This window comes from Mastacembelus armatus, chromosome 22 (genome assembly GCF_900324485.2).
Source record: "Mastacembelus armatus chromosome 22, fMasArm1.2, whole genome shotgun sequence".
Classification (NCBI taxonomy): Eukaryota; Metazoa; Chordata; class Actinopteri; order Synbranchiformes; family Mastacembelidae; genus Mastacembelus; species Mastacembelus armatus.
The window spans coordinates 14,090,224-14,105,162 of NC_046654.1; the positions used below are offsets into that span (position 1 = coordinate 14,090,224).

Genomic DNA, 14,939 nt, shown 5'->3' on the forward strand with positions numbered 1-14,939 from the left:
GGGCCACATAAAATTGATCAATATACGGTTGCAGTGACAAACTTGTCATGTGGCCAAATATGACATGCAAAGTTTTCATTTAATATACTAAATCTATAGGTTAGATATTTAGCTTTATGAATATTTTCTATCACGATTAATATTTAGAGGCTATTCAGCTCAGAGCCCTCTGTCTGTTACATTTCAGAGTTCTTCCATTAAAAGTTGTGCTTTTCTGTTATAATATGCAAATTGCCATATGGTCTTATTTCCCCTTGTCTTCTCTTTCTCAATGTTCCACCTCAGGACTTGAATTGTCTTGTGTAAAACCCACAGTCCGCTGCAGTCAGATGGGCTGGATGGGGTACAGCGCCAACAATCAGGTTCCCAGAGTTGAGTGTTTATGCCTTTCACTTAATGGATTGTCTCACCTTCTTCAGAGGATGAACATGAGGTGCTTGAGATGCCAACACTGCAAATGGATCCTGGGGCTTTGAGCCCTGATAACAACCAGCCGTCATCTGTTCCAGTCATGCTTCAGTCAACACGCGTGACCATCAAAGAGCAGCATTGTGGCAGCAACGTGTTTTACCAATTCAAGTTGCCTAATTAACTTCCTGTTTAAAGAGGATGTAAAATATGTGCAGCAAGTTGTATCTGGCATGTGTTTGTGCACTTGTGCCCTGTGGTGAATTTATAATGTGTTTCAGCAAAAACTGCACTGGGTGTGAAATAAATAAATAAAAAAAGCTTCTCTATGACAATTTTTGTTGACTTGTTTTGCTGACTAGGTACAGTATTTCAATATGACAAACTTTTATTGTATTGTGTATTGAGTCTTAATAATAAACTTATTTATCTTTCATAATCAGAGATGTCATATGCTGAACATGTTACCCAAAAGGAATGCAGTGGCATTTAACAGTGTCCAGTTAGCCTCCTGTTCTTTGGGATTGTTTAGCATTAGCATAAGGGATGAAAATCATTTCCATGGAAGTTAAATGAAACAGTCACTGATGTTGTCCAATCAGCTGAGCAGCACCGAGGGGCATCAGAACTAAGACAACTGGAACAGGAGCATTCATGAGAAACTAATATCTGGGAGTCATGATTTTTCATTTACAGTTAGTACAGAATAGGTGCAGGCCTCCTCACAAACACCAAAAACAAATGCCATGTCAGTACTTCAAAGTCTCTTTTTATCAGCCACAAATGTAGAGTGGTAGATTCACATGTTTTGTTTTGTTTTTTTTTTGGTGGGGGGGGGGGTTGCATTTATGAACATCTCTGGCCTAATTTCAGGTTTTCCTTTGCTGTTGCCATTTCTTTTACTTTTGAGTTTTCACAAATGTAAATGAACATCATGGTGTTTCTGTGTACTGTGAGCTAAATGTATTTTAATGTCTCTGTATTATGGTCAGAGTTTGTTGTTTTAAAGTGGAGTCTATAAATAAAATGGAATAGATCAGTTCAATTAAATAAATGATAACATAATTGTGTTTTTTTTGCGGTAGGTGTATGATTTTCATAATCACTACTTTGTAACATTCACTAGAAGAATGAAAAGAATGAATACAACATTATATGTCACATAAAAATATCAAATACATAATGTATTGCTGTTGTTTAAAACAGTATGTGCAGTAGTCAGCCACAAGGTACATCAGACAGCACACTTTTTATTTTCATTCATTCATTTCATTTCATTCATTCAATATGACTGCAGGTGTAAAATGTGTATATACTTATATACTGTATAAGAAGATGTATGTGTTTTCATGTGGTGCTGTCAGTGCAGTATTCCCTAAAGTGGATTTTTTAGTGTGCTGTCAGCCAGTACCTTCACTGGTTTATTCTACTGAACACATCAGATATTTATTCATCTGAATTATTGAGGTGCACACATTTAAAAACAAACAATTCACGCTCGCTACTTAAAATCAGTAAAAACCTGATATTAGGATTATTAAAGTAATAAGTAGGAGTTCCAGAAAATGTCTGTGAACACAGAGGAGAATATGGTGCAGCTCTGTGGGTTACTTTAGGAAGTGAAGACTGGTGTGGTGCAGCAGTTGCAGGAAAGACGAAACTGCAGTAAATTTAAAATCCACACTGTAAAACCACGGTTATTTTGAAACTTTTATTTTGATATGTGAATTGGGGCTGTCCCAGATGAGTAAGAATGAGTGGTTCAAATCCCAGGATGAGCTGGAAACACCAGAGAAAGAAAACATTTTCCACCGAGGTGCTCTTGAGCAAGACACTTAAGCCTCAGAAGCTGCAGGGGACTGTGATAACACAGCTGACAGCTCAGAGACACAAGTCTTTCGTCTCCACTGTCCACATGTGAACGAGATTATTACTGGGAAACTGGAAATCTCTTCAGACCAGCTACTGACGAACAAAAGTACTGCTGCATTTGGTGCATGATGTATCTACTTATTAATTAGTACTACTTCATTAGTATCCCATTTTAACATGTTTTAGTGTGTTAGTGTGTGTTAATGTAAAAGTTCTTTGGCATTACAAAATAAAAGAGGGGTTTGGAGGATTAGGAAAGCTTAGGTACGACTTAAATGGCAATAAAACATTACATCATAGGTTTCCAACTTCAAAAAGCCAGGTTCCCCTAAGAGCAGCTGAAACTGTTTCTGCTCGCTCTAGTCATTCCTCCTGTTCATACTGGAGAGTAAGAGACTGCTTCCTGGTGCACTTTAAAAATACTGTAAGTGAACAGGGACAAAGTTCACCGTCCACATTTGGGCAAAAATGCCTCAAGTGTATTTGATGGGGGGCTCTTCGCTGTTATTTTTACACACACTTGAGTGTGCAAGGTACATCTTTTTTCTTCTTCTTTTGTTTTTTAACAATTGTTTGTTGTTCCTCTAATATCATCCTCCAATATCTGAATCATTTAGAGCTGTAGTATGACCTGCATGTTTGACACACTTTATGAGCTGGACTTTGAACACATTGCTTGGAGCCTGTTTTGGTAAAACTCAGCACAATATTCCTCCATGAGTATTTTTACAACCGAGGTGTAGGTGTAACAGTAGGTGTAATATTTTGTTTGGTAAGCCGTGACAGACTGTAAAGCAAAACAGAACGTTATCAGTGTTTTTGAGCCTTCACTTGTGCTTTCTGCACTCCACAATGTACATTTCACAGCAGACATTTTGACTTGTCATAACAGCAATAGCAAAGGTGTTACTGATGACATGAACAACGGCTCTGACAGCGTGACACTGAGCCAGAATGCACCATACCAGGACCCTGAGATAGAAGCAGCTAAATGGACTTCAGCCATTAGTGATGTTACTATTTACACATCAGTGTCTCCATTAGAAAAGCTTACTGTAATTTTTGGGGGCAACAAAGCAAAAGGACTTCACTGATACAAAGAATCCACTTGACAGAATCCATATCTGGATTTCTCTCTGAATCCCGAAATATTGCATATGGTTTCGCTCCCAACCGGACTTGCATTAATGGATTAAAAATCCATGTCAGCAGCACAAGGTTTACATCATCCATCATTTTTTATCATCGCATTTCTTGTGACACATGAAAATATTACATTCAAACCCTTTATTCAAGTTTCATATTAAAAAAAAAAGCTGCACGGAGAAATTATTGTAGTGCAAGTGTGAAATGTAGTTTGAAAAAAATACTTTTTCATGACATCGATACTGGCAATGTAAGAGAAACAGAAATCTCTTTATTATATTGTGTCCATTGACAAACTATTAAACCTATGAACCTACTTGATGTTTAAGCCTGACTTTATTAATTGTGAAATCCCCAAGATGAGCAGGTATTTATGTGTCCTTTAAATGTACTTACTGTTGCAGTGTATAAAATATCCCACATTGCAAGTATCAGTAAAATAAACAAAAGCTGTGCGAGTTGAGCAGTGGTAGACACCTCAAGGATGTTTTGTGTGTTTTCCCGCTGACTGAGCAGCAGTCATCCAAGTAGAGGAATCTTTTTCTGGCTCCTGCACACATGGCTGGAGGGAGGAGAGAGGAGGAACCGTCTGCAGCGTTTTAGCACACAATTTCATGATGGTTTCAGTCAATAGGCCAGCCAAGCATTTCAAGTGGCGGAGCAGGCGAGAGGGCAGTATTGCTGAAGAGAGCAGGTAGCGTAATCATCAGGTAGACAAGATGACATCAAGCGTCCTCAGGGATGACCAGGAGCAGAACGCTGACATTCTTCCAGGGAAAAAGAACCACTGAAACAAGACGAGACAAAACCAACAAACAAAGACCCATTAGCCTCAGGTAGACTGTACAGCAGCACAAAGTCTCCCACTCAGTGCAACACAGTAGAAATAAATAATGAAAATAAATCCCTTATGAAAATAAACATGTCTGTCTGTGTTGCATTTGTGGTCACTTTTGCATTTCTTATCACGAGTCAAGAACAACAAGCATAGTAAGAAATACTGTATTTTGTGCACAGTCACCCAACAACAATAGGACAATAATACACTCTTTTAGCTCCCATGATTTTTGAGTCTAAAGAAGAACAGCGGGATCATGGTTGGATGTGTACAAGTCCATCATACAGTCAATAACAAAACACCTTCAAATATCGATCTGATACTAAAATGTAGACATATGAAATATATCTGTGGTTCAACCGTTAGTGCTTGACCAATGCATTAATTACAAATAATTCAGTTTAAATTAAAATTCAACATATTGTGTATGCTTATTAAAATAATTTACAAAATAAAAGCATTCAGGCTGCAGGTAATTTTTATACTGACATATCAAAAATGGCATGCCAGCCTAAAACAATAAACTGAACAGGATGTTGACTAAAACAAATAACAGTTAGATTGTTTAGTCAATAGTAAACAACAGTAAACAACAGGATATTTTTAATTGAGTTCAAATTTAAAATGTTTATATTGTACTATGCTTTGCGTTTCTTAATTTAGGACCTGTTCCGTTAAAATACATCATTCACACCAGGTATGACTGTTATATAAACATGTCATTTGTTTTCCATTCAACACAGGTAAAGTCTTCTCCTGCACCAAGAGGCACATTTAGGGGCTTATAGAAAATAACAATAATAAACTGAAATATCGTAATGTCACCTTACAGAAATTCCTCATTTTCTAATGCCTTACTTTTTTATGTGCTGGTATCATTTTATAAACTGTACTTGTAATTTATCTCACTTTCTTTCTCTATGGCTATGAATTAAAAGATAAAAAGATATGATGCAAACAATATGAGAAATAAGAAAAGTAGCTTGACCCACATTGATACTTATAAAGTGATCAATGTCACTGGTGACAGTACATAAAGTCACCTGATGCTTCTCGTCTGGTATTATCAGATACTTGAACACACTGTTCTCACTCACTACATTAACAATTTAAATTCGGTCTGCTACAAATACCATTTCTTCTATTAAAGAAAAAAAAATGCTTGTATCTCGGGACAGTGAGTTCCTGCATTTCACTGTGAATGCCATGTTCTCAGGGAAACACAGATTAAACTAAAATATTGCAGCACATGTTTTGCTGTGATTATTATCAGGGCAGTGGACATTAGTGACTTTTTTTTCCTGCTGTAGTTTCAGCTACAAAAAAAATCCTGAGAGAATTAAGCAGAGCTTTTCTTACAAATTATGTGGATGACTTCATAGTTGTTGCATATGGATGTTATTATTAGAGGAAGGAGCACTTTGTTACCACAATAACTTACAAAATGTCAATCAGCTTTTTATTTTGAGTGTGCCATGGCTATATTTTATACTGAATTGCTGCTTTAACTGTGACTTATACACTCCCAATAGCTAACACACAGTATCTATCAAACTAACAACTATAGCACTAAATTTGTACTGAAAAGACAAGTCCTCATAGTTTTTATTAGTTCTCCTTGGGAATAACTACTGGTTGTTAAATGAACTTATTTCCTAATTCCTGTTATTAGAAAGATTTCAGGTTTGCTTCTGCTCCAGCAGAGAGACCGGCTTGGGAAAAGCAAACATGCTCTTGAGCCGGGCATTTGAAAACGAAACACTCCTTTTTGTGTTTGAAATGATACAGTGTTGGTCAGTTACTCTAGATAAATAAAAACTCAAGATAAATTCATTTCCTAATATAGATAATACACCTATAAATAACATGGTTTTATTTGTCCTGTTTGTCTTTTAATAAATAATAATCAATATTGAAACTCTGTGATAACAATGACAAAAGTAAAGAAATATATGTAGGAAAAAAACTGTCTATATAAAATAATACTGGGATTAAAGTACAAAATCTTCTGAATGTGAATACTGTTTTTGTTTGTTTGTTGACGAGGTTAAATGCAAATTCACTCTACTCAAGGTAAAATCAAACAGAAAAGACATGTATGAAATAAGCAGATAAATAACTATTTGTAAACAATACTCCCAAATGAAATATACAGAAAAACATTTCTACAATTATACAACAAACAGCACAATCATGAAAATGGGCACACACGTGCAAAATGATTTTAAACCAATTTTCCATATATGAATACTTTGATATTCTAGTTTTGGAGTTTATCAGGTAATATTTTGCTCTCAGATGGTTCAGCATGAAGCAGCTGATTTAAGCAGTGCAAAGAAAATGCATAGAGAAAAAAAACGGGCTTTGACTTTATATTTTAAACTGTAGCACGTGGTATATGCTTGCATCTGTCAGGATCATTACATTCAGAATGTGAAGTAGTTATGCGACGTGTTTATGTGGAGTCATCTAAATAATGGTAGGCTATCAGGCGGCCTACTGGATAAAAGCGTCCCAAAGTGGGGACAAACAGACAGTAAAAATACAGCATTGATATTCAGCTTCTGGTTCTCATTTCCATTAGTTGTGCAGCTGTTTTAAAAGTTTCCGTCTCCACATACAGCACTCAAAGTGCTTTGAAACTTTTCATTAGAAGATGCATCTCTTGACTGTTAACATGAAAACAAGTCGAATAAGTGAATTTCTGCATAAATGGACATCAGGAAACACTTGATGGAGATTGCAGCTATTTGCATGCATTTCAGATGTAAAACCACGTTTGATTATTATTATCATTATTATTTCTTTTACCGCACATGATCAGGTGGAGCTACAAAAGTGTCAGGCTAAGCTGGTTCTCAAATTTCCATGTAACATAATGAAAACTAAGTTAAAAAAGAAAAAAAAAAATCATAATGCAAATTCCTGAAAAGGGCCGAAACTAAAGCAAACCCACAACTAAAGCAAACACAAGATCTACAAAAAGACCTACTACACTGTACATTTTTAAAAATCTAACTTTGTGTGATGCAACTTTGTGGAAAGACACTCCACTGCAAACTATTTAAACATATACATGCACTGGAGAGCACTGACTACACTTTGACAACAAAAACCTCAGCTTATACCTTCTAATTCCAAGTTACCCACTGGTACTCCAACACAAGTATGTTTCTGTGGTGAAACTATATTTGTTACATAAAATATGCAAAATTCATTTAAAAAAAAAAATAAATAAATAAAAAAAACTCCACTCGAACAGTAAATTTAAAAGCTCATTTCAGGACATGTCATCAAACAGGCTTCATCTTGTCATACCAACTGACTGCCAAGGGCAACTAGACACAGAAAGACTGGCAGAGACATTTTGCCATATGAGTAACTCGGGGACAAAGCTAGAGTGAGCGGTGGTTGAGTCACAACCATATTCTCTAAGAGCTTTGTTTACCTGCCCTTACTGCTGCCACAATTAATGCAGCAGAGAAGTGGACGAACCAGGTACCCTTGGAACCAAGCACGCTGTCCAAGTACACTATCTGCTTTGTTCTGCCATGCATTCGGTAATCTGCATTGATCTGCTGCTGTGTTTTTTAATTGTTGTTACAAAAGAGAGCTGCTATGCTAAAACGCTGCCACTCAAAACAAATGCAGAGGACAGCGGCTCTCACAGAGCTCTACAGTTTTAGGAAACTAAATCTGTTTCTGACCCAGAGAGGTGGAATTTGATGTCCCTCCCTCTATATCTAAACCAAGGTGACAGGATATACACTTCCAAACTTTATTTATGTGTATACATATTTAATCTTGTAGTCATTTAATAATGTTAGTAGTCAATAACAATAATCTCACAGTCATTCTTTTTATTTGAGGGAAAAAAGAGGATCTAGTTTAATGTGTGATTTCTGTATCTGACTTCTGGTCAAAAATGGGAATGAAATTTTATAACAAAAGTTGTAAATTATTTCAGAATCTCTTGTGTTTACGTTAGTTCATTGAGAGCTGGTCATTTTGTTGTGGTCTGATGATTAAATAAGTGGAAGTAACACTGAGTGCATATTGTCATTTAGCACCCTAAGACAAAAAAAAACTCCAATGCATTTGAGCAGGAAGACTTATTTTTCCAAAGAAAGATAACATCTAAAGTAGATTTATTATGTTATATTTTATGGTATTATCTCTTTCAGCAGACAGATTGTTTTTATATTTTCAATAGTTTTCAATCAGGCTGTCTTTTTTTTGTACTTCGTGACCTTGGGTGGTGTGTTGTAGGCTCAGAGAACATTGTTTCAGGTGACACTGACTAGTATTTAATACAGTTCAACAGCATCACTTTTGCTACTTCTGCTGTAGGACTCCAGTAGTTTTCAGTGGGAAAGATCCTGCAATCTGACCAGCTAGTCTTACTCTACCCCTGCAGTGCAGTTCCCTGTCTGATTCTAACCTTAACTGTAATAAAATGAGGAACTGCTGTGAAACTTTTAAAATAACTTGAACACTGTAATCCTATTACAGCATTTTGAATTATTCTGCTCTCAGTTGTTCCCAGCTGTCAGATTATGGTCAGCATCCTATAAAAGCCCATATTCTGTTTTTGGGGCCCTATTAGCATCATTTCGTCCATCAAGCGACATTAATTGTGAATGAATGCAAACTCTTGCAGAAGAATACGGTCTTCAAGAGGCCTGTCACATACTTTCTCCACTTGGGAGGACCTTTAACCTACTTAGCTGAGGAACCGCAACGTTTCAAGTAGTGCAACTCAAAGATATGCACCTGCTCGCTTTTTACTCTCACACTGCTCGGCGATTTAAGAGGAGAGAAAGTATTTGATCTAAATGGTACTACACTGACTGCAGGTGTGGAGCTTCCACCACGAATTTCCACACCAATTCAGCCACAGGACCGGCCACAATACATAGATGTGGTTTAAATTCGTATAAGAAAACAATTAATTTGTAGTGTGGCAAACGAAAAGTTCCACGGAATACTAAATACACGTACTATATTTCGTGCGTAATTGCGCCAAATAAATGTTTCAGTAACTTGGAGGAAAATAGACAGAGCCACAGTCAATTTTTTATCTTTACAATCTCTATAGACTATAAATCGCTTATTATTTACTTTGAAAATGCGCATATGAGAAATGTTTTATTTTTCTGTCTAGACTTTAAAATATATGTAACTCAAGTGGTGGTGGACTTCATCTGGATTTGGCTTTTTTTGAAACCGAATATATTTATCCATCTCCATTCTTTATACCGCTTAGTCCAATTCAGGGTCACGGTGGGGAATGGAGCCAAGAATATACTTATGTTTAGACATAAATATCAGTCCTAAGGGGATCTGGTTAGTGCGCTATCACGCCTTTTCCAGACGAATCCAACCAAAACTACTTTATGTCTACTTCTTACCCAGCACACATTGCTTCCTTTAAATGAGATATAGGTGTTCTGATAACAAATCCCTTAAATCTAACAGGTAGCCTACACTGAGAGGCCCGAGACAATGAAAAAGCAATGTTTGCGGCTTATGCGTAATATTACGCGCGCCAAATTGAACTTGGATAGGTAGGTGCATATAAAGTTTTATGATAGCAGCACACTGACATTCATTCATCATTCACTCATTTAACGTCTCACTTTTTTTTATTTTTCACCTGTCAAATACCATCCAAACTGTCAAAGAAAGATGAAGAGAAAACCGGAAACTTCTTACCATATTTTGTACTTAAATTTCTTTGGCGGCACAGAGAAAGGGAGTTAAAAGTTAAGTTAGCGTTTTGAGGTCTAGCAGACTAAATAAATCCCCGTGTTTTTGCACTTTGTGTTAGGACGGTGCGTGGCTGAGGTTGCAGGTCAGGACCCTGGCCCTTCAGCCATCTCTCCACATCTCTCAGGGTATTGAACTCGCAAGAAGATGGAGAAAGGCACTTCAGAAAGCAGGCGCTTTGGTCCATCTGCTCTGCTGTGCTGAACTGTGGAGGGTGAAGATATCGGAAAAAGCTTGTCTGTATATAAACTATCTGTTATACTCTGGATAGCACCAGATAAAGGGCCCAATGAACGCCAGTTTATTTTATATATAACAACGTGATTAAAATGCCACAGAAATAGAGTCGGTGCTGTTTATTTTGCTGCTCCGATTCTGAGTTGAAGTCTCATCTTGCATTTCGAGCGCACAGTCCAGGAGATATTTAGGATTTCATCACTGATCACATTTCACAGAATAATCGGACTCTAAGTTGACACTGTTTTAGAACAGTCCTCTATTTGTTTGCTTGCGATTAAGTAATTTTTAAAAGCCTGTGAATTATTGTCTAAACTGAATTATGGAAAAATGTTGACATTGGCATGTTTGAAAACATTTTACGTGTATTTACTGACAAAAATCAAATCAGTTACAACACAAACTGTCGCCTTAGAGGAAGTTTTGAAAATAAAATACATGTGAGGGGCAAAGGTCAGTTTAGTCTAATTTAAATGAATATATTATTTAGTATTTATCTTCGTGCTTAACATAGGTTTGTTTTGTACCGTAAATACACAGCAGAAAGCTCAGCCCAATGTTTTTTTAACACAAACAGCTACAAAAGGTTTGATATTTAAATTCATTTCCTCTATAAAGTGTCTCAGATTTAGTAACCAACCTTCACAGGGGCCTTTCTTCGTCGCTCCTTGGCGCGTCCCTTTTTCCCGCTCCGCAGCCATGGTCAGATCATATTCGCTGGACGTAAAAGTTAACTTAGATTGACTATATTAATGTGGACTATAAGCTCTCATAAGCGGCGCATGCAGCCAGCCAGCTCCAGATTTTTATAGGATCCTAATGTGGAGGGTCTGTGGACCAGGGTCCTGCTCTCTGACTCAGTAATCCACAAGGTTGAGAGGTTTGCCTCATTTACATAATGTTAGAGGTCTGGGCCGAGGCCTACCTTTCTTTTCGCCCTCAAAAGACACCATGCTGCCGCTGCCAAAAGAGTGGAAAAGGTGCACCGAAGTCTGGATAAGAACTGGAACATTTTCAGGTAGGAAATATTACTTTTGTTAAAAAATATAATTTCATTTATTTTACTGAACATTGGTGCTTCAATAGGAACAGGTTGATTTTTTTTTTAACTGAGAGCATTTGGTTTCCACCTGTTAACCCCCTGTTCTCAGACAGCTTTTTTGTTTTAGGACTGTTTTTCTACTTCAGTGTCTTTCTGACAACTCCAGCTGACTTTGGAATACACACGCACTGCTTTGTTTTCAACAACAACAATAAAAATCCAACCACTCCACATTAAATCCGCTGCGGGCTCCATGCGGCCACCTGAAGGGGGGGAGAAAGACGAAATTCTCCTACTGAAATATGCACAAGAACAATAATTTATTACGAACAGGCTTTCAACTTAACCGGAGATTGCTGTTCTTCATATGTCGCTATAATTGATGGCTGACCATGTCACATCTTCATTTGTTCAATTAGGGTAGGTACCTACTTGCTGCCATGCCATGCTAAATTTCATTAGTGGCTTCATGCAGACGAGTGTTTCCTTCCTCCAATAAAGGAAGATGGTAACAAATTTCACGTCTGGAAAATAAGCCCCGAACAGCACACCTGCTCCTGCTGTTGGCTGCTGGAAGGCGCTGATAGACACGAGAAAGACAAAATAAAACATAATAAACATAATCATCAAGCAGCACAATAACAGCTTCTGCCTTTTATTTGATAGCCGGTGAGCTGTATGCGCAGTAATGCGTTACACATCCATAAAGACACAGGCTATAATGGGAAGCTATATTAACTGGCACTCATTGTTGGAATTTGTAGTATCTTTTTTTCCTCTGCTGACCCCGCTTTTGTTGTGTCTTTCTATCTCTGATTCTTCCCCTGGCGCCAATCAGTTTGCGCAGAGATTACAATGTCAGGTCAAGACCGCAAAGTGTCTTTAATGCAGACTTGAAGGTTTGAGGCTTACAACATTGTGTCCAAATCGCATTGTGTCTAAAGAAACATATATGAGAAATGATGGGTCTGAAACTGTGGTTTTGCTCTTTTCCCCTCAAACTACTTGCAGTCATGAAAGCTGCAGTCACGTTGTCAGTTTTGGACAATGTGATCCATGAATTCTGGGTATTACTATTACTGTTAGGGAGAGATGTACTAACAGGCTGTCGTTGCCTTTCAGAATTTTGTCATTTTGGGCTTATTTGGACCTGTTCCTCTCTGGTGGGGCAAAATGATGCTTAAGAAGCATAAATGAGCTGGCCATACAACTTCATTGTGCCTCTTTGATGATACTCGGTGGCCCTTATGTCTGTCCAAAGTGCTCTCAAAGTTTCTGGAAAGAGTGGAATTCCCTCCTGACGCAAAATAGTCATATGTTGTCAGATCAGCTGATGTGCAGGACATAATGGGTAATTCTCACCTGTATAGAGTTGTCAGAAAGGACAGAAAATCATAAACACGTGGCGTCATTTTATTCACGTATACAACCTAATGTAAAGAAAAGTCTATTTTCATGAATTATTTTCCTAAAATGTCAATGACTATTGTTTGGTGGTTTAGGAGTTTTGCTCCGCCCCCTGTGTTTGTCGTAAACCTGGCTCCTGGCTCCAATAAACCCGGGCTAAGAGCGCCCTGGGCTCGCCTCCTTCTCCAAGGCGATCAATAGGATCTCAGGCGCACTACAAGCACTCTCTTACGTAGACATCCACCAAGGAGAGAGCCGATACAACAACACGGTTGATCTGCTCAAACACAAAAATCTACCTGCTTTCTGAATCATGTCGTTGAGCCCAAAGCACACTACGCCTTTTTCAGTGACAGATATTTTGAGTCCAATCGAGGAGACCTACAAGAAGTTTAGTGGCATGGACGGCGCAGGGAACCTAACCTCTCCACTGGGAGCCTACCGACAGCCTCAGGTGTCTCAGACCGGCATGCAACAACACTCCATGGGCCATAACGCCGCTGTGCCCACCACTTACCACATGCCGCACACGGTCTCCCAGTTCTCCCACAGCGCAATGGGCGGATATTGCAACGGAAGCATTGGCAACATGGGAGACCTCCCGTCGTACCAGGAAAGCATGCGGAATAGTGCAGCAACAGGGTGGTACAGCGCCAACCCTGATCCAAGATACTCCACAAGTAAGTTCTTTACTTCATTTATACACACTTTCTGGATTTTTGTCTTTGCAAATAATGAAATTAAATCGACATTTCAAGAATGACGGCTAACAGCGCATGAGGCTAAATATGGCTCGCAATCTAAAAAGATATGAAATTAATTTTTGAGGCTAATGATAAAGATTTCATGTAATTAATAGTGATCATTGTTTTAATAAGTCTTTATTTTAAAATTACTGTTTCTGATGGTTAAACTGAAAAGGAGATCATTCTTTCAAGTCTGGCTCGAATTTTTAATCATTAATAAATATTAAAAACAAAATTATTATTATTATTATTATTATTATTATTATTATTATTATTTAGCCATATGTTTTAGTTGATTCTTTCCAACTTCAATAATTAATAACCACTGTTACAAGAGTACTTCAGGCGAAATAGTGTTCTCCTCTTCTGTTTATTGAACGCACGTATATGTATGTATATTTTTAAGTTTCTAGATTCATGGGACCTTCCACAGGTATGAACATGACCGGCATGGGGAGTCTCACGGGAATGGCGGACGCCACCAAATCCATGCCAACTCTCCACGCTGCGCCCAGGAGGAAACGGCGCGTCCTGTTCTCGCAGGCTCAGGTCTACGAGCTGGAAAGGAGGTTTAAACAACAGAAATACCTGTCGGCGCCTGAGAGGGAGCACCTGGCCAGCATGATCCACCTGACGCCGACCCAGGTGAAGATCTGGTTTCAGAACCACCGGTACAAGATGAAGCGTCAGGCTAAGGACAAGGCAGCGCAGCAGCTGCAGCAGCAGCAACAGGACGGTAACCTGTGCCAACAGCAGGCGCAATCTCCGAGGCGCGTAGCCGTACCAGTTCTGGTGAAGGACGGTAAACCGTGCCAGAACGGCTCCAACACACCGACGCCGAACCAGCAACAGGTACAACAGAGCCAACAACAGAGCCAACAACAGAACGGAGCCGGAGTCGTGCTCGCATCCTCCACCAGCAGCCTCACCCAGCATCAAAGCCAGCAGCAGGTGAACGCTTTGGAGCTGGAGGAGATGTCGCCCAGCCCCCCCTCACTGCACAGCCAGCTCAACATGGCCCAGATAGACACATCTGCTGTAGATTACACCAGTAACATGGTCAGCTCAAACCTCCTCTACGGCAGAACGTGGTAGGACCTAATGCAGTACTTGATGTACTGTCACTTTTCCACCTTTTCTATGTGAACCTGCGGATGAGCCTATTCAAGAGCAAAACTATATATGTATATATATATATATGTATATATATGTATATACATACATATATATATATATATATATATATATATATGAAATGCTGAAGGCAGAAAATGGGGGCCCTGTGGTGTTGCTGGAAACAAGGCGCACAGAGGCGCACCAGCTGATCAGGGCACATTTTCTTGACATCTCTGACAGGGGAGTCTATTTTTGAACATTACAGAAATGGCTGCCCTTGAAAGCAATTATGTCGTTTCTGGACCTTTTGTAATCCATGTTTTGGACCTTCCTCATGATGTTTTAAACGTAGTCTATG

At 38.6% G+C, this 14,939-nt stretch overlaps 1 protein-coding gene across 2 annotated transcripts; it reads left to right on the top strand.

Annotated features, from left to right (window-relative positions):
* Positions 1-13,032: 13,032 nt before the first annotated feature.
* On the top strand, positions 13,033-14,560 carry nkx2.4a (NK2 homeobox 4a). Of its 2 annotated transcripts, XM_026306370.1 has the most exons (3): positions 13,033-13,399; positions 13,872-14,317; positions 14,399-14,560. In XM_026306370.1, exons 1-3 carry the CDS (start codon positions 13,033-13,035, stop codon positions 14,558-14,560), a joined length of 975 nt encoding a protein of 324 aa, XP_026162155.1. The 2 variants fall into 2 exon arrangements, with proteins under 2 accessions (XP_026162155.1, XP_026162148.1); XM_026306363.1 differs by having other exon boundaries at positions 13,872-14,560.
* Positions 14,561-14,939: the final 379 nt, after the last annotated feature.

Excerpts from the sequence above, each read along its gene's own strand:
- nkx2.4a (XM_026306363.1), top strand. The coding sequence starts at position 13,033 with ATGTCGTTGAGCCCAAAGCACACTACGCCTTTTTCAGTGACAGATATT. Across the intron at positions 13,400-13,871 it reads TGATCCAAGATACTCCACAA|TTTCTAGATTCATGGGACCT; the intron begins GTAAGTTCTTTA and ends TATATTTTTAAG.